We start from the raw sequence: 20640 nt of genomic DNA, 5'->3' as shown, positions 1-20640 counted from the left end.
CCTTGGGTCAACAGAGAACCCAGCTACCCTAGTCCTTTTGTGCAGAACCACTTGAGAATGTTTGCTACTGGACACAGCTGTCAGCTGCCTTCAAAAGGACAAGCATGGAGGGGCTGGGGTTGTAGCTCAGTGGTAGAGTGCATGCCTTGCATGTGTGAGGCACTGGGTTTGATCCTCAGCACCACATAAAAATAAATAAAGGTATTGTGTCCATCTATAACTAAAAAAACATTTTAAAGAAAAAAAGAACAAGCATGGAAGAGATGCCATTTATGGTGAGGGAAGAGGAAAAATCTTCTAGGAAGGGAAGTGAGGAGAGTCAGAGACGACCCTGAAAATAACCTTGTAAACAGCGAAACAGAGTCTGTAAAATATACTTCATTTTATCACAAGCAGTGCTCCAACCTCTACAACATGGCACACCCCCCCCAAGGGTGGAGCATTAACATCAGAGCTCACCCCAAACCCACCTGGTGTCAAAATTCTGGGTGAGGTCATCAGAACAGAAAGTCTGATTTGAGTCCCTGTTCTGCCATTTACTAGCTACATGACCTTGTGCAGACTATTTAACTTCTCTGACTCTTTATCTTCTGTGAAATGGGGACAACATGGTGAGGAATAAACTGATACGTGTACAATCTTTACTTAGCTGAGCTACTGTGACAGGTTGTAGCCCCAAGAGGGTGGGCTGTGGAGATATATGCAGTAAAGAACTGTGGTAAGGAGGCAGAGGCAAGATCCTCATCTTTCCTGGCTCTTTGCCTTGTACCTGGAGAACTGACAGGCTTTGCACTATCAGGTCCCAATTTGGGAAAACTAAGGACAAAGAGTGATTAGGGGCTGGGGCTGTAGCTCAGTGGTAGTGTGCACTGGCTCAATACTCAGCACCACCTAAAAATAAATAAAGATATTGTGTCTATCTACAACTGGAAAAAAAAAAAAAAAGACAGTAATTAGCAGCCTCCATTCTGATATGGAATTCTTGTGTATCTCCAAGTGGCCCTGCCCCCAAGAAGGTCTTTGTTAATAGAAGTCAAGTCACATGACACTCTCCCACCCCAAATTCTTCCACAACTCTGACAGAAGACAGCACAGTCAACAGGAGCAGAGTATATTTATGGGCATGGCTTGGCAAAATAGGCTGGCTAAGAGTCCGGAACAGGGTCAGGAGGATCAGGCTTCTCACTGGCCAAAGTGGTAGAGTCCCCCTCTCGCTGCTGTCTGACATGCTGACCCAACAGGGCCGTCAGCTGGATGGGCTGGTGCTGAAGCAAGAAGTGTGTCTGGGCCATGAGGAAGGCGAGCCCTCCTACCAGCTCCCCTTGAATCAGGGACAGACTGGGCAGCTTGGTGTAGTTGATGAAGCCCTGTCTGCTGAGAATGGTATCATCGATGCAGCCACCTGGAAGAACAGAGGGTCAGCTGGGCTCCCCACAAATGCCTGTCTTCTCTAGAAATAATGTTCCAACCCTAGGAATCTGCTCTCCATTGCCCCTTTCTCCCCTCCCAGCCTGCCCAAGTCTGGGTTCCATTGCCACACCCACTCCCATCAGTAGAGATCATTACCCTCCCTTCCTTCCTTCTGAAAACTTGCATCAAGCATCCAATGGCCCCAACCCCCTGAAGTCAGCATTTCCTAAACTTTCTTAAAAACAGAATCATGGAGTGGAGGGAAAAAACAGGGAGTTATTTGATAGAGTTTCAATTTTACAAAATGAAAATTAGGGGCTGGCTGGGGCTCAATGGGGTAAAGGTCTAGTCTAGCATGTGTAAGGCAATGGGCTCAATCCTCATTACCACAGAAAAATAAATAAATAAAATAAAGGTATTGTGTCCATCTATGACATACACATATATATGATGAAAAGTTATGGAAGCCAGGACTGGTGGTACACACCTGTAATCCCAGTGACTGAGAAGGCTGAAGCAGGAGGATTACAAGTTCAAACCCAGCCTTGGCCCTAAACAACTTAATTAGGCCCCGTCTCAAAAAAAAAAAAAAAAAAAAAAAAAAGTTATGGAGATGGTGATTGCACAATATTATAAATGTATTTAACATCACTATACTTTTAAAAATAGCAGGTGAAGATGTGAGGGAAAAAAAAAAGAAGTGGGTCACATTAGATTGGGTAGAGAGAAGTGATGGGAGGGGAGGGGAGGGGAAGGGGGGAATGGAAGGACAGCAGAATAAAATAGACATTATTACTGCTGTGGGTATATACGTGACTGTATGACCAATGTAATTCTGCAAACTGTACACTCAGAAAAATGAGATATTATATCCCATCTGATTCAAAAGTATGATATGTCAAGATCATTGTACTGTCATGTGTAACTAATTAAAACAAATAAAAAAAAGAGAGAGACAGAAAAAAAAAATAGTTAGCAGGGGGGGCTGGGGCTGAGCGGTAGAGTGCTCATCTCGCATGTGTAAGGCCCTGGGTTTGATCCTCAGCACCACATAAATAAGATAAAGGTATTGTGTCCATCTATAACTAAAAAAAAAAATATTAAAATTAATTAAAATAGTTAACAGGGTAAATTTTATTTTATTTTTTCATACTGGGGATTGAACCCAGGGGTGTGTTACCACTGAGCTATATCCCCAATCCTTTTCATTTTTTATTTTGAGATAGGGTCTCACTAAGTTGCTGAGAGTCTCACTAAATTGCTGAGGCTGCCCTTGAACTTGCAAACCTCCTGCCTTGGCTTCCCCAGTTGCTGAGATTACAGGTGTGTGCCACAAATTCTGGCTCCTAAGATGGTAAATTTTATATTATATGTATTTTACAACAGAAAAAATTAAGGAAAAAAAAGAATCGCAGGTGGTACTATAAATATGGTTTTCCTATAAAATTAAATTTCCTAGGGACATGGGCAATATTCTTTTCAGATAAGCCCCCTAGTGAGTCTTAGAAGTAACTGGAAAAACTGGTCATTGGCCCAGCACCCTTTACTTCAGTTATTTATTTTAAATACCTTTATCTGTGTGGGTTTCAGCACCCACTACATCGCAGACTCAAGGGTCTGAATTTGCTGTCTCCCACCCCAGAGCCCGCTTTCTGTCTTCCTTAGTCTTTCCTCTAGCACAGAAGTGGGGCTGTGAGACAACAGAGGTGTCAAATGACAGTCAGCCCTCAATAAACCTGCCATTGATTCTGGTCCCATCCATGACAGCATGTTCCCTGTAGACGGCACCAGGCTAGTGGCACCTGCCCCACCTCACTTCCAGCCCTAACTGGCAGGAATGTTTGCTCACCTAGCAGTGGTAGGAAAGGCACACCCTTTAAGATGCGCACCATCTCCTTGACCTTGGGCTCTTCGCTGACCAGCAACATGTTGTGTCCCACAAAAAGAGGCAACAGATTTTGGTACTTGGAATCTTCCAGAAAGGGTTTCAGGACCTAGGATGGCAAGAAAGAATGGCTGATGGGGGGAAAGTGGGGACAAGTGACACTTACCTTGGTCATGGGCCACATCAGGTGAAGGTGCAACCCCTCAGCCCTTAACTGTAGCTTAGGCACCCGACTAGGAGGTGGTTTGTCTAGGCCAGCTAAGGGAGGAGTCAGAAGTAGGCTATGGAGGGAGCAGAGCCAACCTCTGTCTGGCAGGCATGAAAGCAAAGGGTGGAAAAGACAGGCCTTGTGACAGAGTCACCCCTACCTCATTGGGGAAGACCTTCATGAAGATCTTATGTTTCCGCAGCTGGTGCCGTATGGCAAGTTTGTCCTCTGCACTCAGGGCCACATTTTGGCAGACGGCTATCATTCGGTTGTCTCGGAAAACTGCTGCTATCTCCCGACGGAGGAGCCGGATGAGGCCTGTTTCCTGAAGGCAAGAAGGGATGCTGAGGGACATCAGCTGTCTATCCCCCTGGCAGCTCTCAATCTCTCCCAGATAGGCATTGGGGCTTTCGGTGATGGCCAAATGTGCAACACATTGGGGAACAGGTGAGGTAGTTGGGCACCTGACTCAGTGAGGTATAACATCTCCCACTGTAACCCTTCTGTTTTCATTAGCTAATCACAATCTTCAGAGTAGTGCTTTCAAACTTAAGAACTCTTGACCTCCCCAAACAGGTCAGCAGGCTCCCTAGTCAACACTGTTTGACAATAATATTGTGAAAATTACTTCAGTTATCAATCTGACACTGTACTCATGTTAAATTATTTTACCAGTTACAAATACAAGATGAGGATATAGTTGGGTGACAAAGCTTGTGCTTAGCATGCATGAGGACCCAGGTTCAATCCATAACACCAATTAAAAGGAAAAAAAAAAAAAAGAACCGGGTGCAGTGGTGTGCACCTGTAATCCCAGCAGCTTAAGATGCTGAGACAGGAGGATTGTGAGTTCAACGCCAACCTTGGCAAAAGTGAGGCACTAAGCAACTCATGAGACCCTGTCTCTAAATAAAGTATAAAATACAGTCTGGGGTTGTGCTTGCCTAGCATGTATGAGGCACTAAGTTCAATTCTCAGCAACACATATAAATAAATAATTAAACAAACAAATAAATAAAGGTCCATCAACAACTAATAAAATATTAAAAATAAAATATAATAAAGTATAAAACAGGACTAGGGATGTGGCTCAGTGGTGGAGTACCCCTGAGTTCTATCCCTGGTTACCCCTGCCACAAAGAAAAAAAAAAGAAAGAAAGAAAAATACAACACAACTTTTGCACTGTTAGTTTAAATGTGAGACAAAACATTTTTCACAGAACAAAACTTAATTTTCTCTTTTTTTTTTTAAAGAGAGAGAGAGAGAGAGATTTTTAATATTTATTTTTTAGTTTTCGGCGGACACATCTTTGTTTGTATGTGGTGCTGAGGATCGAACGTGGGCCGCAAGCACGCCGGGCGAGCGTGCTACCACTTGAGCCACATCCCCAGCCCAAAACTTAATTTTCTTAAAGAAAATGTTTCTCAAAATTGAGAACCTTAGGACCTAAGAATACACTTACATATCTCTACAACACTGTTTAAGATTTTCTTTTTCCCTAAAGCAAAGAATCTAAAATTTATTTAGCTGGGGATGTAGCTTAGTAGCAAAGTGCTTGTCTAGTATTCTCAAGGCCCTGGGTTTGATTCAGCACCACAAAAAACATTAAAAAAAAATTGAAAATAATAAAATATATTTAAAAAGTGGACAACCTAGAAGTCATGTGCTTTTTGCAGAATTCCATGAAAAAAATACAATATTGTACTAAATGTAGGTTCCAGACCTGCCGTGTTCAATACAGTAGCCACTAAGGCAAATGTGGCTATTTATATTTAAAGTAATTAAAATCAAACACAATTAAGAATCAGTTACTCAGTCACACTAGCTTTATTTCAAGCGCTCAGTAGTCACAAGTGGCAAGTGGCTACCATATTGGACAGTGCAGATATAGAACGTCTCCAACATTTCACAAAGTTCTACTGCATGTGCTATTTTAGATTCTTCTACAGTTAAGAAGTAGCATGCCCAAATGGCCTAAGAAAAAACTATGGGAGAAAAATTCCATACAATTTGTCTGAACTGAGAGGGAAATGCTGTGAATAGGCTTTAACTGGATTGACCCAGGTGTGGCAGCACATGCCTATAGCCCCAGCTACTTGGGAGGTTGAGGCAGGAGGATCACCAGAGCTCATGAATTCAAGATCAGTCTGGAGGGCTGGGTTGTAGCTCAGTGGTAGCACACTTGCCTAGCACTCATGAGGCACTGGGTTCAATTCTCAGCACCACATATAAATAAATAAAATAAAGGTCCATTGACAACTAAAATAAATAAATAAATAAATAAATAAATAAGATCAGTCTGGAGAACATGGTACATGGTGAGATCTCAATCTCAAAAAAGCAAAACAAAAAAATAAAGGTCGAGTAATATTTAAGTTTGTTTGCTTTCTTTTTAAAGATGCAAAACCAAACAAAAATTTCCTAAGTGCTGATGGAAGAGGCCCAGTCACTAAAGTGTGGTTTGCCAAGCAATGCTCCATGGGCTGACCCTACAGGGCCATTTCAGAGTGCTCTGTGTTTTCACAGGCAAAAACCCAGATGCTAGGTTGTCTTCTCATTCACCTTTGAGGAAGCTGCTCAATGACTCAGAGCATCTCTTCCATCTGACCTAACTCCCTCAGGCTACATTTGCTGATGTCCTTCTCTCCTACAAGAGAAGACAGCTACCTAATCCTTAAGAAGCAGCAGACAACTAGAATACTAGAATTTATTAGGTATACAAAACAAAAGCCACTAAAAAGATACAAATTCCCAGGGCTGGGGTTGTGGCTCAGTGGTAGAGCACTTGTCTAGCATGTGTGGGGCACTGGGATCGATTCTCATATAAATAAATGAATAGGATAAAGGTAAATAGGATAAAGATAAATTTAAAAAATTAAAAAGATACAAAACTCCACTGGTCTTCCTGTTTTTTTTAAGGACAGAATGATTTTCTCATTTCTTAAGGAAAACATGAAAGCGTCAACTCCTTTTAAGACAGGAGAGGATTGGGGGTGTCACTTAGTGGTAGGGTGCTTGCTTAGCATGCACCAGTCCCTAGGTTTGATCCCTAATATTGCAAAAAAAACAGAAAACAAAAAACACAAAAATAGCAGAGACCTCTCCCCTCCCCACACCTGCCCAGGTAGCTTTCACATGCATTTTTTAAATGCCATTATTTATTCATTTTTATGTGGTGCTGAGAAGCAAACCCAGTGCCTCACACATGCTAGGCAAGCACTCTACCACTGAGCCAAAACCCCAGCCCTCACACACACACATTTTTAGAGACAAGAACAGAATGAAGGAAATCCAGGAGGCCATCTAATCCATAGAACCCACAGGCAAATGTAGAATCAAGTGCAGATTTCATCTTAAAGTACCTGGGCCACAGGATCAAGTAGAAGTGAAACAATGATATGAGTGACTGTGGTTTGGAGTCCCACTTCACTATGAGAGAAAAAATCATTTTAATCCACTATCCCACCACCAAGTGATGTGCATGCAATCTCCTCCTTACCTCCTTGGGAGGGCTGGGGGGAGGTGGCAGGCACCTTGGGTTGATGGCAGGTTTGGGGGGAATATACTCAGTCACAGCCATCAGCTTCTGACGTTCAAAGTGCATCACACGACGGTGGCGGGTTACGGCCTTTGAGCCATAGCGGACAGTCTGGAGGGTGGGCAGCCGGCCTGAGGGAGGAGATGGTAACACAGTGAAATACAATCTTTTGGAGGCCCTAGTTTGCCCTAAATGGAGCAAAAGCACAGCCTCTAGACAGACACAACATGGCTCACAGAGATAGACAAGGAAGTGCCTGCCAGAAATCCTGAAATCCCAAACCTTCTCTTTTTTAGTGGGTCAGCTGCTTGATCTCTTGAGGCTCCCATTTCTCCAGTTTGCTTTTTATGCAGAGATGGGATAAAAAATGAGAACAAAGGAGAAAATATTTCAAACACATTAAACAAAGGGGGAAAGGGCTCAGCAAACCTTTTCCTAAATGGACAAATAGTAAATATTTTAGATTTGGGGGTTGTACTATCTGTCACTTATATTCAACTATGCCAAAATGTGACCATGGACATTTATGTAAAAAACAGATAAGGTTTGTTCCAATAAAACTTTATTTATAAAATACAGTGACCAAGGGCTGGAGGTATAGTTCAGTGGTAGAACACTTGCCTAACATACTCCCGAGTTTAATCTCCAGCACCACAAAACAAAACAAAAATAAAAAACCTCAGTGACTAGCCTTGCCATGATATGCCAACCCCTGGTCCAAGTCAGTGGTTTTTGAAGTATAACCTACCCTCACTCAGCCATCAACATCAGCATCCTCCAATAGTCTGTTAGAAATACCTGCCCTAGACCTATTGAATCAAACTCTGGGGTAGGGCTTAGCAGAGTGTTTTGGTAAAACCCTCCTGGTGGGGGCTTGAGATATAGCTTGGTAGTAGAAAGTTTCTCTAGCACAGGAAAGGCCCAGAGTTTAATTCCCAGTAACACCAAAAAAATAATAAGTTCTCTTGGTGATTCTGATGCATGCTCAAGTTTGAAAACCATGCTCAAACACTGGTGAGGGCTGTTCCTATCATTTGAAGCAAGGGTAGGCACACATTTATGACCAGAATGCTACCTGACCATTATGCTACTCTTCCACATCTCTCTTCCCTTCTCTCTTCTTGTTGACAGGCAATGCTTGAGCGCACCCCTCAGAAAACAAAGAGACACTTAAAGCCCTGAGCTAAAGTGACCCCTTCATCCTCAACACAAGGGCCAAGCCTAATGTTTCCTAATTTCAGCCCCTCCCAAGGCTGAGATGGGACCTCAGAAAAAGGGTCTGCTAGAAGGTAGCTCTGACAGACAGCATGGAGACCTGCTAGGGCTAGAAGTTTATTGCCAGTGGCCACAAAATCTAATTGTTATAAGTGGCTTTGGAATCGGATGAAACTGAATTTTAATATTTCTTCAGCCACTTACTAAGTGTGACCTTGCCCAGTCACTAAACTGGTCCAAAACTTGTTTCCTCATCTGTAAAGGGCAGATGGTAATCCTTTCCTTACAGTATGCTTCAAGATCTAAATGGGATAATATGTGTAAAACATTTATCACAGTTCCTGGCCTATAATAAATGCTCTAATTAATTCATTAAACAATTATCTCCTGCATGCCACTAAGGTCAGAAACCATGCTGCCTGCTGGCTATGCTGTATAAATGATTCTGTCCTTTCAGAGCTTAACACAGGAGATAAACGAATAAATAAAAGTAAACTTACAGGCTATAATGGGGCGAGGGGGTCAGTAAACAGGGTACATGATACAGAATTAACTGAAGAAACCTGCTTTACAGAGGTCAGAGGGAAAACTTGAGGAAGCGACAATCAGGCTTAGAGCTTCAGAAGGAGGCATACAGCAAAAGTTCGGGCAAAGACTGTTGCAACCAGGGGCGAGAGCTAAGTGGTGGGGTAAAGAAACCCAAGGCAGGGGGATCGGGACGTAAGGAATAAATGCTTTTGTTGGTGACATCGTTGCTATGATAATCTGGAGTCACAGGGAATTAGATGGGATAAGATCCGCGATCTAACTGGTGTCAGGGATCACCAGGACATCTCTGGAGTCAGAGACAACCGGAAGTGTCAGAAGTAGAGGAGGGGAGACGAGGATTAGAGAGCGCTGGCCAAATACGCAGTGAGATCTTACGGGCCGCTCCTTACCCGCCTGGGGCAGGAGACCCCCTCGCAGCATTCCAGCCGCGGCCGCAGCCATCGCCACCGGAAAAACAGACAGAAGCGGTACGGAGCCGGAAGAAGCTAAGGATTATGGGCCAGCGAACTCTGGGGTCGGAAGTGGTGGGCAGATCTTCCGGATAGAGCCGTAATCCGCATGCGCAGAGCGGCACCCTCTCTTCACTTCCTCTCTAGCTGGCGTCTGGTATCCTAGCAACGACACGAACTCTTGGAAACCGCCCCTTTCTTATCCCTCCTACCCACAACCGCCCAATTTGCTGCCAGCAAAGTCTTTCCACACCCCCACAAACTCCAAACCCTTCATCCCTATTTACTTGTCTTCGACTACATCCCTAACAAGTTGTTCTGAGTCAACCAACCCCTTTCCACTGTCTCCCAAGTCTAGGATTCTCTCTCGCCTGCCATTCTCGGTTTGGCCATCCTTAAGAACAGTCCATCCTTAGGAACTTCTCCGCTCTTCTTCGTTCCTCTCTCGCCTCAAGCTAGCAGCTGTCTATTTTACATCATGCCTGGGGGTAAGTAGGGAAGTGGGTTGGTAAGTAGAACAGTTGGACAACGGTAGGGTCAGCCTCCAAGAAAGAAGAAAGATGACAATTGGACTCATGTTTTCACAGCTAAACTTGCCCAGAGTCCAGAGGAAAAGGATGTCTACATTACTGAGGCCCTTATTACTGAGCGGAACTTGACCTACCCTGAGGATGAAGATCTGTCAGAGAAGATGTGAGTGCGGGGCGGGGGGGGGGGGGGCTTCACGTAATGACCAGTTCGCTGAACCCTACAGATTCGTCCACTCATCCTTATTTCTTTACTTACTCCCACTCCAATCAGTGATCGTGTCCAATGATTTTCCCTCCTTAAAAATCGTTCCTTTTAAAGGCTGTGGCTGTGGCTCAGCGATAGAGTGCTTGCTTAGCACGTCCGAGGCGCTGGGTTCGAGCCTCAGCACTGCATAAAAATAAATGAATAAAATAAAGATGTTGTGTCCAACTGCAACTAAAAAAATAAATTTTTTTAAAAATCGTTCCTTTCAGTCAGGCACAGTGGTGCAGTAATCTCAGTAACTCAGGAGACTGAAGCAGGAGGACTGCAAGTTCAATATCTGCCTCAGCAACTTAGAGAGACCCTATCTCAAAATAAAAAAAATAAAAAAGACTGGGTATGTAGTTCAGCGCCTCTGGCCTCTGGATTTAATTCCCAGTGCCAAAAACAAAACAAAACAACAACAACAAAAACTGCTTTCCAGCGCCCTCACTCAGCTGCCTTAGATAAGACTGTCATCCTTTGTCAGAAATCTTTTTATTTATTTATTTAATACTGAGATTGAACCCAGGGCACTTTATTAAAGTTTTGCTAAATTGCCAAGGCTGGCCTAGAACTTGTGGTTCTTCTACCTCAGAATCCCAAATTGCTGGAATTATAGGTGTGTAGTACTGTATGGCTTAAAGCAATCCTTTTTTTAAATTTTTTTTTTCAGTTTTCAGTGGACACAACATCTTTATTTTTTTTATTTTTATTTTTTATGTGGTGCTGAGGATCAAACCCAGTGCCCTGTGCATGCCAGGCGAGCGCGCTACCGCTTGAGCCACATTATTTATTTAAAGCAATCCTTTTAAATAACAAATCTGATCAGGTACTCTGTAATAGAAACTTCCTCGGCTCCCTATTATCTCCACAATAAACTCCAAATGCCTTAAAATGAGTTGGCCTCTGTTCTCTTCAGCCTATTTCCAACAACTCTCCATTAGTGTGTTCTCACACCTTAGCACCTTGTTACTCAAAGGTGTTGGGGGCAATGACACTGGCATTCATCTACGAGTTCATTAGAAATAAAAAAAATCTGAGGCTCACTGCAGAACTACTGAATAAGAATCTGCATTTTAATGATCCCAAGGGATTGGTAGGCCTATTAAAGTTTGAGAAGGGCTGAATTAGCATACACATGTACTGTTCATTCTGCTTGAAATGCCTTCTCCCTGTCCCCCTCCCAGCTTTGTAGCTAACTCCTACTCATCTGTCACTTCCTCTAGAAAGCAATTCTGGATCCCCTTATTCCAGACCTGGTGCACAGCTGCCAGAGACCCTTGTACCTGGCTCTGTCACCCACTTGTCATAGATGAAGGCTGGGGGAGTCTGAAGACTTCCCTAAGAGTGATGGGCAGAGACTCTGTCATTTATCTCTAGTTGGAACCCAGTAAATGTTGTGGAATTAATGAATGAATTCGTGGATGGAATGGGTGACTTTCACTCTATGGACCACTCAAAAGGTAGAATGAGGAAGGATCTTCCTGCAGAGATGCTATCATTACTGCCCTACCTACCATCTAGGCTGGCCCAAGAAAGAATTTTCTGGCCTCCAAATCTCTCCAGGAATCATGAATGGATTTCACTCAGTTTCCCAAAGGGCCTCTACTCTCTCAGTCTGATTCTCCCCAGTGCCATCAACAGAGATAGAGGTCTCTTAGGCAAGCCAGCTTCACGACCTGGACGTCACTTCATGGGTCAAGAAGCTGTTCTTGACAATGATGAGAGTCACTCAGCCATCTACCCCTCCTCAAAACATCTCTTCTCCTCCTCCTCCCTCCCATCTCTCCTGCTGAAACCACAGAGGTGAGCTTTATCACACCACTCCACCCAATCTTCTCCCAGGTTTCACACCCTTGCTGAGCTGCAGATTGTCCGCCTGGACCGGGAGGGGATTACCACTATCAAGAACTTAGAGAGTCTCCAGAATCTTCACAGTCTTTATCTACAAGCGGTAACTCTTGCCCCTTGCTCTTCCTTTCCCCTGACCCCTTGTGGACTAGGTCTGTCTAATCCAAAAGCATCCAAACAGGTCATCTTGTGCCTTCTTTGATGTTCAGACAAATAGGTCTATGTTTAAATCATTCCCAAATAAATCAGGAATTCTCCTCAGTTGAAAGACTGATCCCTCTGAAAGAGATCTTGAACATGCCCTTGAATTGTTGCTCCTTAGTCAGACACTTCTTTTGGTCTAGTTCTTCTTGGTATCTGCCCTAAACTTTTCATATTATACAGCCCAAGCCCATTCCTGTTTTGAAGAAGAAGAAAACTGAAGATTCCTCTACACCTTTTGGATCCTTGAAGGCTGCTAAACATTGGTGGTGGTCTTCAGACTCCCCCAGCCTTCATATTCCCAGCTCCCTTTCAGTTTCCCCACAGAAACTCTTCAAATCAAATGAATATGTGCTCATTTTCCCCTTTTGCCATGCAAGTCACCACCAAGGCTTTTTCCAATTTTCTAGTGGCCCTTGGTTTCCTTCCCTGATTCCAAGGTCCCTCTTTGGCTGCGGGGTCAGAGAAGGGTATTTCAAACCAGTTTATCCAGCCCCAAGTTTATACTTTTAGCTATCCATCCAAAGAAAGCCAATCATCTCCCAAAGATAGCGACAAGCAGTCAGGAGTGGGGTTGTTCCCAAAGTGCAACATCTCCAGCTTTAAGTGCAGCTGTGGTACTGGGGCTTTGTCCCCTTACAGGGCTCCCCACCCAACTGACAGCTTGGTTTCCCCCACTTTGGTTTCCTCCTGCAGAATAAGATCCAGCGAATTGAGAACCTGGCTTGCATCCCTTCCTTGCGGTATGTGGCACCAAGGCTCAGGTGGGGGAAGGAGTAAGGAGTGGGAGGGGAAACACGGCAATACCCCAAGAACCTGCTCAGAGCTTTCCAAGCCTGGCTCTTGATCAGCCTTGATCAGCTCTTTCCAAGCCTTGCTCTGCTTCCTCTACCCCCATAGGCCATGTGTCCCCACTAGTCATCCAACTGCCTGACAGGGGGCCCAGGTGTCTGGTGTCTTCCTCTCTTCCTCAACAGTCCTGTCTCTGCCCCCCACCCTTCCTTCCCTAGTTTCCTGTCTCTAGCAGGAAATAGAATCAGGCACGTGGAAAACCTCCTCAACCTCCCATACCTCCAGTTTCTGGACCTCTCTGAGAACCTGATAGAAACGCTGAAGCCAGGTAGGAACACCCTAGCCCTGGCTCACGGCACTTGTCCTGTGTGGGGTCCTCCCTTCTTTCTGCCCTCCTCCGCCACCTCCCTGTGCTTGTGCTCAACACAATCCTGCACATACACTTCATCCTCAGAGGGTGCAGAGTTGGTATGAGAGCCTCACTCCCTGTGTCTCTCCATGTGCAGATGAGCTTCCCCAGAGCCTCCTCATCCTCAACCTGACTGGCAACAGCTGCACCAAGCAGAAGTGCTACAGGTGAGGGACTGAGGGTGGGAGGAACAAGGTCCTGGTTAAGTTCCGCCTACTAACTCCACAAGGGCTCCTTCCCAGCCTGCAAACCTGGCATTGCCCATGGCCCCTGCTCCTCCAGCCCAACAGTTCAAGTTTGCTCCTTCCCCATTTCGTTCCCATGCTGCACAGAAGCCAGCCCTTAGCTCTTTGGGGCTGACCTGAGGCCCCACTGCTAGACCATGAGCTGCCATCTGTCCAGGTGTGGATGCTGTGACATGTGTCCTTGTGTCCTCCCAGGTTCCACACCAAGGATGCCTTCCTCAGTAGCCTCTGCTCTTACTGCCTTGCAGGGAGATGGTGCTAGGAGCCCTGCCACTGCTCCTGGACCTGGATGGGCAGCCTGTGTCGGAGCGCTGGGCCTCAGATGAGGAGGACAAAGCCTCTGATGGTGACGATGAGTTCCCGGAGCTGGGTGGCCCATTCTGTTCAGAGCGAGGTGACACTGTTTTCCATAGCTTGCAGCAACCTATGGGGTCCGGAGGAAGCTAAGAGGGCGGTGGTGTCTGGGGAGTGGCCTTAATCCCAATCAGCATCTGGGTCATGGGTGGTAGAAAGTGCAGCCAGGCCAGGTCCTTGTCCTGGGCATGCAGGGGACTCACTCCTCCCCATTGTCAGCCTTGGGCTCCTCCCTACTAAGGATGTGTGGTGCGGGATCACCCAGAGACCTTCCAGAACCCAGAGGGCCCTCCTGCTGAGCCCTAGGCTCCAGCCACCACCCTGGCCCCTCCCAGGCTTCCTCAAGGAGCTGGAGCAGCTGAGCAGACACCAGGAGCGCAGGCAGCAGGAGGCCTTGGCAGAGCACCTTCTGAGGATGGAGATCCAGCCCACCCTTACTGAGCTGCCCGAGGCTGGGGAGAGCAGCCCTTCTGTCACTCCAGAGCAAGGAAAGGAGTCACCCCCTGAGGCTGCCTCTTCACTCCAAGCCTCATCTCCCACCAAGAAACCATGCACTCTGGTTCCCAGGGCCCAGCCAAGCTCTGTCCAGGCAAGGAAGGGGGCCCCAGCAGCAGCAGCCCCCAAAGCCTCTCTGGTTGGGTCCCTTAGCACAACCAAAACTGCAACCAAAAATACCAAGAAGTGACGTGTGACCTCCCTATGTGAGCTTCCTCTTGTCCTCTCGCCCCTCACCTGTGGCAGGAGCCCCTCCCTGGTAAACTGTCTCTAGGCTTTTCATGTCACTTGGCGGCACCTCAGGGGAAGGAACCAGTAAATAAAATAGCAACCTAATTCTAAAACACTAATTTCTTCCTTCCTTCCTTTATTTTTTTTTTTGTTTGGTACTAGGGATTGAACCCGGGTGTGCTTAACCAGCCACATCCCCAGCCCTTTTTTTGTATTTTATTTATAAAAGACAGAGTCTCCCTGAGTTGCTTAGGGCCTTGCTAAGTTGCTGAGGCTGGCTTTGAGCTTGTGATCATCCTTCCTCAGCCTCCTAAACCACTGGGATTATAGGTGTGCACCGCCATGCCTAGCTAAAGAACAAATTTCTAATCTTCCAAAAGGCTGATATCCTTCAGGGTCCCAGTTGGCGTCACAGCTCCTGAGTGGGCAGGAAGTGGGTACTGCCTCATGGAGGAGGCCATCTCTCAGGGTACACCTCACTGCCCCTCCAAGGGTGTGTCCTTCCCAGTTCTAAGCCAAGGACCCAAATCCTGTGGTCCTAATTGTCCCCAGACAGGGCTGAGGGTGTAGCTCAGTGGTAGAGTACTTGCCTAGCACATGCAAGGCCTTGGGTTCAATCACAATAAATAAATAAATAAATGTCCTCACAAATAGGAGCCAGCTACCACACAAGGCATGATCTTTGATCTTAATGCGCACACATGTATGCACCCACACAAAAAAATAACACATACCCACACCATTAGGGATGTTTCCTCCCTGTTCTCACATTCCCTCCACAAATTTCATGGCTAATCCTTATCACCTCCCTCATTAGAATGTGCTGGGTAGAGCTAGGTGTGGTGTGCACACCTGTAATGTCTGGGATTCAGGAGGCTGAGGCTGGAGGATTGCAAGTTTGAGGCCAGCCTCAGTAACTTAGTGAGTCCCTAAGCAATTTAGCAAGACCCTGTCTCAAAATAAAAAAATAAAAAGGGCTGGGGATGTGATTATGTACCTCTGGGCTAAATCCTGAGAGAGGAAAGAAAATAAGGAAGGAAAGAAGAAAGAAAAGGAAGGAGGGAAGGGAGAACATTAGAAGGAAGGAAGGGAGGAATAAAACAAAGGAAAGAAGAAAATTTTTAAAATGTGCTGGTGTGGCAAATCTGGGTCTGCCCTTTGCCCTCACCAGCCTCTTGTGCCCCACTGAACCTGGAATTCAGCTCACTGAACAAGAAAATAAACCACATTTATTAAGGCCAAGGCTGCACCAGCCACACAGAATAGGCCAAGGGGCAGGAAGGAATTGCCCCAAACCACCACCACCTCAGGGCAGCTGGGGCTAGGATCCTGCACCCGCCCTGGGCCAGGAGGAGCTATGTGCTCAGCTCTGTGTAGGCCCGGCTCTCCCTCTCCACGAAGGCCTGGAAGAGGCCACCCAGCTCCTGGTGGGCTGGGGTCCGCTCACCAGCCAGAAGCCCCCGCACAGCCTCCAAGCCTTCCTGCTCCAGGTCCTGCTGCTTCTGCCGCAGCTGCTGCCCCTGCTCCTGCTGGAAAAGGCCAGAGCGGGGAATGTGTCTCAGGAGGAGAAAGCCAAGGTCACCACCCTGTCCATGGCAGCTGGCTCCAAAAGTGGGGCCTCTCTCCCAGCTCTGCAGTCTCCTCCCAGCTCCTTATTTCCAAAGTGCCAGTAGGTGTGGGGGTGTCCCTCCAGGGTGTACCCTATCCCCTGGGGTTACCTGCTCACTCTCCATCAGCCCCAGGGCCACCTGCTGTCCACGGTAGAGCATGTGACGGCGATCCACTTGAGTTTGGAATCGAGGCAGGGTCCGAACAGGATCCTGTGCTCCAAAAGTGGGGGACAGCACCTGGGGGGCCTGAGTCGCCCCCACCCCAAAGATGAAAGGTTTGAACACTGACCTAATGGAATATGGACAGCAAGACTGAGGTGGCTCATCTCGTGTCGCCTCCCCTGCTTGGTACGCAGCACCCCAAACCCTCATTCTTCTCACCTGGATGGGTCTGGTGTGGCTGTGAGGAAGTGGACACAGGGCCGCGTGGGATCCTGAGGCAGGATGGACACCATGCTGGCTGTGGTTCGGAAGCCTCCAGAGTCCATACAAATGCCACTCTCTTTGTTTCTGAGAATGTCCATCATCACCTCTGCTGTGATGCTCCCTGCCAAGAAGGAAAGCGTGAAATTCCCAGCAGAGGGAGAACTGTGGCCCTCCTGGGACCCCACTCACCCACCCACACTCACAGACCTTGCCATTTCTGTAGCAGTTCCCGCCCAGCCCGGAAGCGTGCCTTGGCAGCCTCCATGCGCACAGGTTGCTGGGTCAGAGAGAAGACCTGAGCAAAGTCAAAGGCGCCCTGTCCAGTCCACCAGCCCTGGGCCTGGGCATGGCTCCGAAGTTCCGGATGTTCAGCTGAGATGTCCGTGCCAATGCTCAGCTGGTTGGAGATGTTTCGAGCACCCCCTGTGGAGGAGATAGGGGAGTTGTTCATTTATCATGAAGTACCCATTCTATGCCAAGCTCTGGGCTAGGTGCTGAGAATATGATGGTGACAAGAACACCCTACCCTCATGGGGCTATAGAGGTAGGGGAGAGAAAATAATCACAGAGATAAATGCAATGGCGAAGAGGTACCTGCTTGCATGTAAGGAAGAGCCTAACTACCCAGGGAAGTCCAGGAAGGCTTCCCAGAGGAAGTGACAGGCTCACCCACAGGAGGACTTAACCAGGTGAAAGGAACCCTATAAGGGTTCATTTCCCATCTCCTTGGATGTCCCCAAAAGTTGGCACCTAGATGGTGTCCCTCTCTGCCCCACCAGCTCTATCACCTCCAAAGGGGAACAACTTTGGGAGGTGGGCCCTGGCACTGGGCCCCTCACCCTGGATCCTCTGTGCAGCCCACAGTCTCCCAGCTGTCTCCAGCACCCATGCCTCAGTCCGATCAGCCAGCAGAAAAGTGTTGTGGTAGCAGAATGGCATGGGATCCTCCCGGCAGCTGCCCCCCTGCCCATAGCGCTCCAGCAAGCCTGTGATCACATGCAGGGCCTCCTGTGCAGTGCTGCCCCGTTCTAAAGCCAACCTGGCAAAGAAAGAGGTCAGGGGACAGAAGTGACCCAGAGATATTTGGTAACAAGCCCAAGTCACACAGCAAACCCACTGGCATTGGTCATATTAAACACAGTGGTTTCTAAGCTGTGCTCTGAAGATTCCATAGGAAGGCCTGAAACAGTCTGAGAGAGAGAAGTGCCCTGAGCCCCAAACTTGTCCTCCATCAGAGCTGCTCTTATCAGTTTTATAAACCTGGATTCTACATGAGATTTCAATTGAAAAAAAAATTACTCTATTAAAAAATGTAAACCAGTGCCATCCTATTTCTGGGCCAGGACAGGCTCCTTATCAGACTGAGGAAATGGGGCCAGGAGAGAGGAGGGGCAGGGAAGCCTCCCCTGGGAGGGCATAAGGGCAAATTCAGCAGAAAGGAGTCTGCCCCTATGAACCAGACTTGGGGAGGGAGGAAAAGGGAGATGGAGGAGGGAAGCATACATACCTGAGCAGGTCCATGCCCAGCAGGGCTTCCCCATCCCCAACTGGCTCCTTGGTCCACACAGCTTCGTTGCCAATGCAGACACCATGCTCATTGGCACCCATCTCAGCCCCCCACAGCCAAGAAGGACGACTCAGAATCACAGCATGGGTCTTCGACACCTGTTCCACCTCAATGTAGGTGCACTGGAGGCAGAAAGAAAGGAAGCATCCACTCAGAGAGAGCCAGAACCTACACTGTGCAGGCACTTTGCCAATCACCTTAGGTATTGTCCTTGGGAAGGTCTTATTCCCATTTTACAGCTGAGGAAACTGGGGTCCATTGGCTAAATAATAGGCTTACAGTCCAGGTTGGTAGACTTGAAGCTCATATTTCTTTTGTACCACATCTGACAACCTCCCAAGTGTAGAAAGCAGAGGAAGAAGGTCTTAGAAGAATGCCTAGAACTGCCACCTTTTTCAGTATCGCATAAGGCCTTACCCACCTGGAGCCGGCTCCCAGGGGGGTGAGTGCCTGCTGGTACAAACACCACCTCCTGCACCTCATCCCGGGGTCTGTCTGAGTTCTTTGCAAAGATCACAGCTGGAATGGCAGAGGCCGGAGGCATGGAGACCAAGCAGTCGCAGGAACAAGGGGTGTCATGGATTGAGGACTTCATCTGCGGAGAGTGGGGGACAACTGTGTCCCTTTCATGCCACCTTTCCATAATCCTGCCCAGGTCTCAGGCCTAAGGCGCTCCCTCCCCCAACACGTGTATACACAGGGAAGACACTGAACAGCGCGGACACTTGATGCCTGGGATCAGACAAACCCAAGCACATGGCTTGGAGTCAGTTGGCGGCGCAGAGTCCTAGTCCGAGAGTCCTGCCCTGATAGTCTAGGATGGAGTGGTACGGACTCACAGGCTCTCCCACTTCTCTCTGGTGTCCCATGCTCCTGCGCATGCCCAAGACCCTCCCCTCTTCCATTCACACCCTTTCCATCCCCAGTACCGTATACCCCTCACTCTTTCAGCCCCCAACGCCCCCAACTTGGTCACTGGAGCCTCCTCCTCCGCTACGTGTCGGGTGGATTCCAATGGACGGAAGCTTCTAGGTGACCTGGAAGGCCTTTGGCCCCGGAGGCGGAGCCAGAAGATCGCACCTGCGGTTCCACTGTTTTCCACCTGGGTGCGCGCGAACACCACTTCTCCGAGCGCAGCGGTTTTTCAAGTCCTGCGGGACTCCTGCAGCTCATTACCAGGGCGCCCCCTCATCTGATGGGGTCGCTGTGGGGAGCTAGAGCTGGGAGTGGAAAAGAATCTGCGTGAAAAGGGAAGCTTCCTAAGAGATCGGGGACTGCTGGGGCATCTGGAAATTAAGGAAGAATCTCAGTTACTTGAGTCCTATCTTGAATTCCAAAGTCACAAGCTAATAGGTGTAGATATAACAATTCCTTTTTATAAAAAGGCACAAGGACACATATGCATGTCGTCCCACCCCAAAAGTTCTCTCCTGCCCCATAATGCTTTTAAGAATATAGCTTTGAAAGGAAATTTAAAAATTTTCTAGTCCAAAGCTTTGGTGTGTTTACATATAGTGAAACTGAAACAGCAAAAGAAGCGTCTTGGCCAAGGGGAACAGACACATCACAGTACAGAGACGGATCATGATCCCAAATATTTTTTTTTAATTTACACTTTAGGTGTAGATGGACACAACACAATGCCTTTATTTTTTTTATGTGGTGCTGAGGATCGAACCCGGCCCCCGTCGGGGCTAGGCAAGCGCTTTACCGCTGAGCCACAATCCCAGCCCCATGATCCTAAATATTCTGACTTCCAGTTTATTTTGCACTATAAAACATCTCCATAAACCCAGTGGGGTGGCGCAAACCTCTAATCCAAGCTACCTAGGAGGTTGAAGAAGGAAGATCTCTCAAGTTCCAGACCAGACAACCTGGACAGGACGAGACAGCAAGACCCTCTCTCTCTTAAAAAAAAAAAAAAAAAGTCTGAAGATCTAGCATTTGCAGTGATAGAGGGTTATATCCGTAGAGTAGCCTTCGGGAAGCCCTGGGTTTAATCTCCAGTACCAATAACAAAAATAAACTTATCTCCATAGCCAGAATTTAAGCAAAATTCATCTCACACACTTTTGCTTCATGGAGCCCTCCAGGAATGTGGAATGGGGTACATTACAGACTAGGTACTGCCCTGGATTGTATTGAATCTGTAAGTCCCTTAGGGTAGTATGGACACTTTAACAATATTAATTCTTCCAAATTATGAACACAGAATATTGTTCCATTTGTGTATGTGTGCGTGTATTCTTTGATTTCTTTCATTAATGTCTTAGCAGTTCAGTGTACAGATATTTCCCCATACTTTGTTAAATTATCCCTATTTGTGTCAGGCGCGGTGGCCCACGCCGGTAATACCAGTGGCTCAAGAGGCTGAGGCAGGAGGATTTCAGGTTCAAAGCCAGCCTCAGGAAAAAGCAAGATGCTAAACAA

General features: G+C 47.2%; 3 protein-coding genes across 6 annotated transcripts; 1 reads left to right on the top strand and 2 right to left on the bottom strand.

Moving 5' to 3' along the window:
• Window positions 1–1095: 1095 nt before the first annotated feature.
• Mrpl10 (mitochondrial ribosomal protein L10) lies at window positions 1096–9321 on the bottom strand. The gene is made up of 5 exons (XM_046420463.2): window positions 9196–9321; window positions 7004–7173; window positions 3664–3828; window positions 3260–3404; window positions 1096–1402 (listed from the first exon to the last, which is right to left on the bottom strand). Exons 1-5 carry the CDS (start codon window positions 9245–9247, stop codon window positions 1146–1148), a joined length of 789 nt encoding a protein of 262 aa, XP_046276419.1. The 5' UTR covers window positions 9248–9321; the 3' UTR covers window positions 1096–1145.
• An 84-nt stretch (window positions 9322–9405) lies between these two features.
• On the top strand, window positions 9406–14726 carry Lrrc46 (leucine rich repeat containing 46). Its single transcript, XM_046420494.2, has 8 exons — window positions 9406–9743; window positions 9843–9948; window positions 11875–11983; window positions 12778–12824; window positions 13092–13201; window positions 13380–13449; window positions 13776–13921; window positions 14217–14726. The coding sequence occupies exons 1-8, from the start codon at window positions 9734–9736 to the stop codon at window positions 14564–14566; spliced, it is 948 nt and encodes a 315-aa protein (XP_046276450.1). The 5' UTR covers window positions 9406–9733; the 3' UTR covers window positions 14567–14726.
• A 1088-nt stretch (window positions 14727–15814) lies between these two features.
• On the bottom strand, window positions 15815–19292 carry Scrn2 (secernin 2). Of its 4 annotated transcripts, none has more exons than XM_046420443.2 (8): window positions 19154–19292; window positions 18632–18805; window positions 18151–18332; window positions 17483–17682; window positions 16851–17066; window positions 16599–16764; window positions 16326–16506; window positions 15815–16136 (listed from the first exon to the last, which is right to left on the bottom strand). In XM_046420443.2, exons 2-8 carry the CDS (start codon window positions 18803–18805, stop codon window positions 15963–15965), a joined length of 1293 nt encoding a protein of 430 aa, XP_046276399.1. In that variant the 5' UTR covers window positions 19154–19292; the 3' UTR covers window positions 15815–15962. The 4 variants fall into 4 exon arrangements, with proteins under 4 accessions (XP_046276399.1, XP_046276398.1, XP_046276400.1 ...); XM_046420442.2 differs by having other exon boundaries at window positions 19147–19280; XM_046420444.2 differs by having other exon boundaries at window positions 19140–19276.
• Between the last annotated feature and the right edge of the window lie 1348 nt (window positions 19293–20640).

This window comes from Marmota monax, unplaced genomic scaffold (assembly GCF_021218885.2).
Source record: "Marmota monax isolate L192 unplaced genomic scaffold, Marmota_monax_Labrador192_F-V1.1 WCK01_AAM20220418_F8-fsc00064, whole genome shotgun sequence".
Taxonomy (NCBI): Eukaryota; Metazoa; Chordata; class Mammalia; order Rodentia; family Sciuridae; genus Marmota; species Marmota monax.
The sequence above is the reverse complement of the archived record's forward strand: the minus strand, read 5'-3'. Positions and strand labels throughout refer to the sequence as shown.

What these genes read in the sequence shown, in the direction of transcription:
- Scrn2 (XM_046420443.2), bottom strand. Translation starts at nt 18,805, where the DNA reads ATGAAGTCCTCAATCCATGACACCCCTTGTTCCTGCGACTGCTTGGTC. An exon ending in CTGGGCATGGACCTGCTCAG is followed by an intron (nt 17,683 to 18,150) that starts GTATGTATGCTT and finishes TTTCTTTGCCAG; the next exon opens with GTTGGCTTTAGAACGGGGCA. An exon ending in ACTGCTACAGAAATGGCAAG is followed by an intron (nt 16,765 to 16,850) that starts GTCTGTGAGTGT and finishes CCTTCTTGGCAG; the next exon opens with GGAGCATCACAGCAGAGGTG.
- Mrpl10 (XM_046420463.2), bottom strand. Translation starts at nt 9,247, where the DNA reads ATGGCTGCGGCCGCGGCTGGAATGCTGCGAGGGGGTCTCCTGCCCCAG. An exon ending in CCCCCAGCCCTCCCAAGGAG is followed by an intron (nt 3,829 to 7,003) that starts GTAAGGAGGAGA and finishes TCTTGCCTTCAG; the next exon opens with GAAACAGGCCTCATCCGGCT. An exon ending in TGAAGGTCTTCCCCAATGAG is followed by an intron (nt 3,405 to 3,663) that starts GTAGGGGTGACT and finishes TTGCCATCCTAG; the next exon opens with GTCCTGAAACCCTTTCTGGA.
- Lrrc46 (XM_046420494.2), top strand. An exon ending in GAAGATCTGTCAGAGAAGAT is followed by an intron (nt 9,949 to 11,874) that starts GTGAGTGCGGGG and finishes ATCTTCTCCCAG; the next exon opens with GTTTCACACCCTTGCTGAGC. An exon ending in GCTTGCATCCCTTCCTTGCG is followed by an intron (nt 12,825 to 13,091) that starts GTATGTGGCACC and finishes TTCCTTCCCTAG; the next exon opens with TTTCCTGTCTCTAGCAGGAA.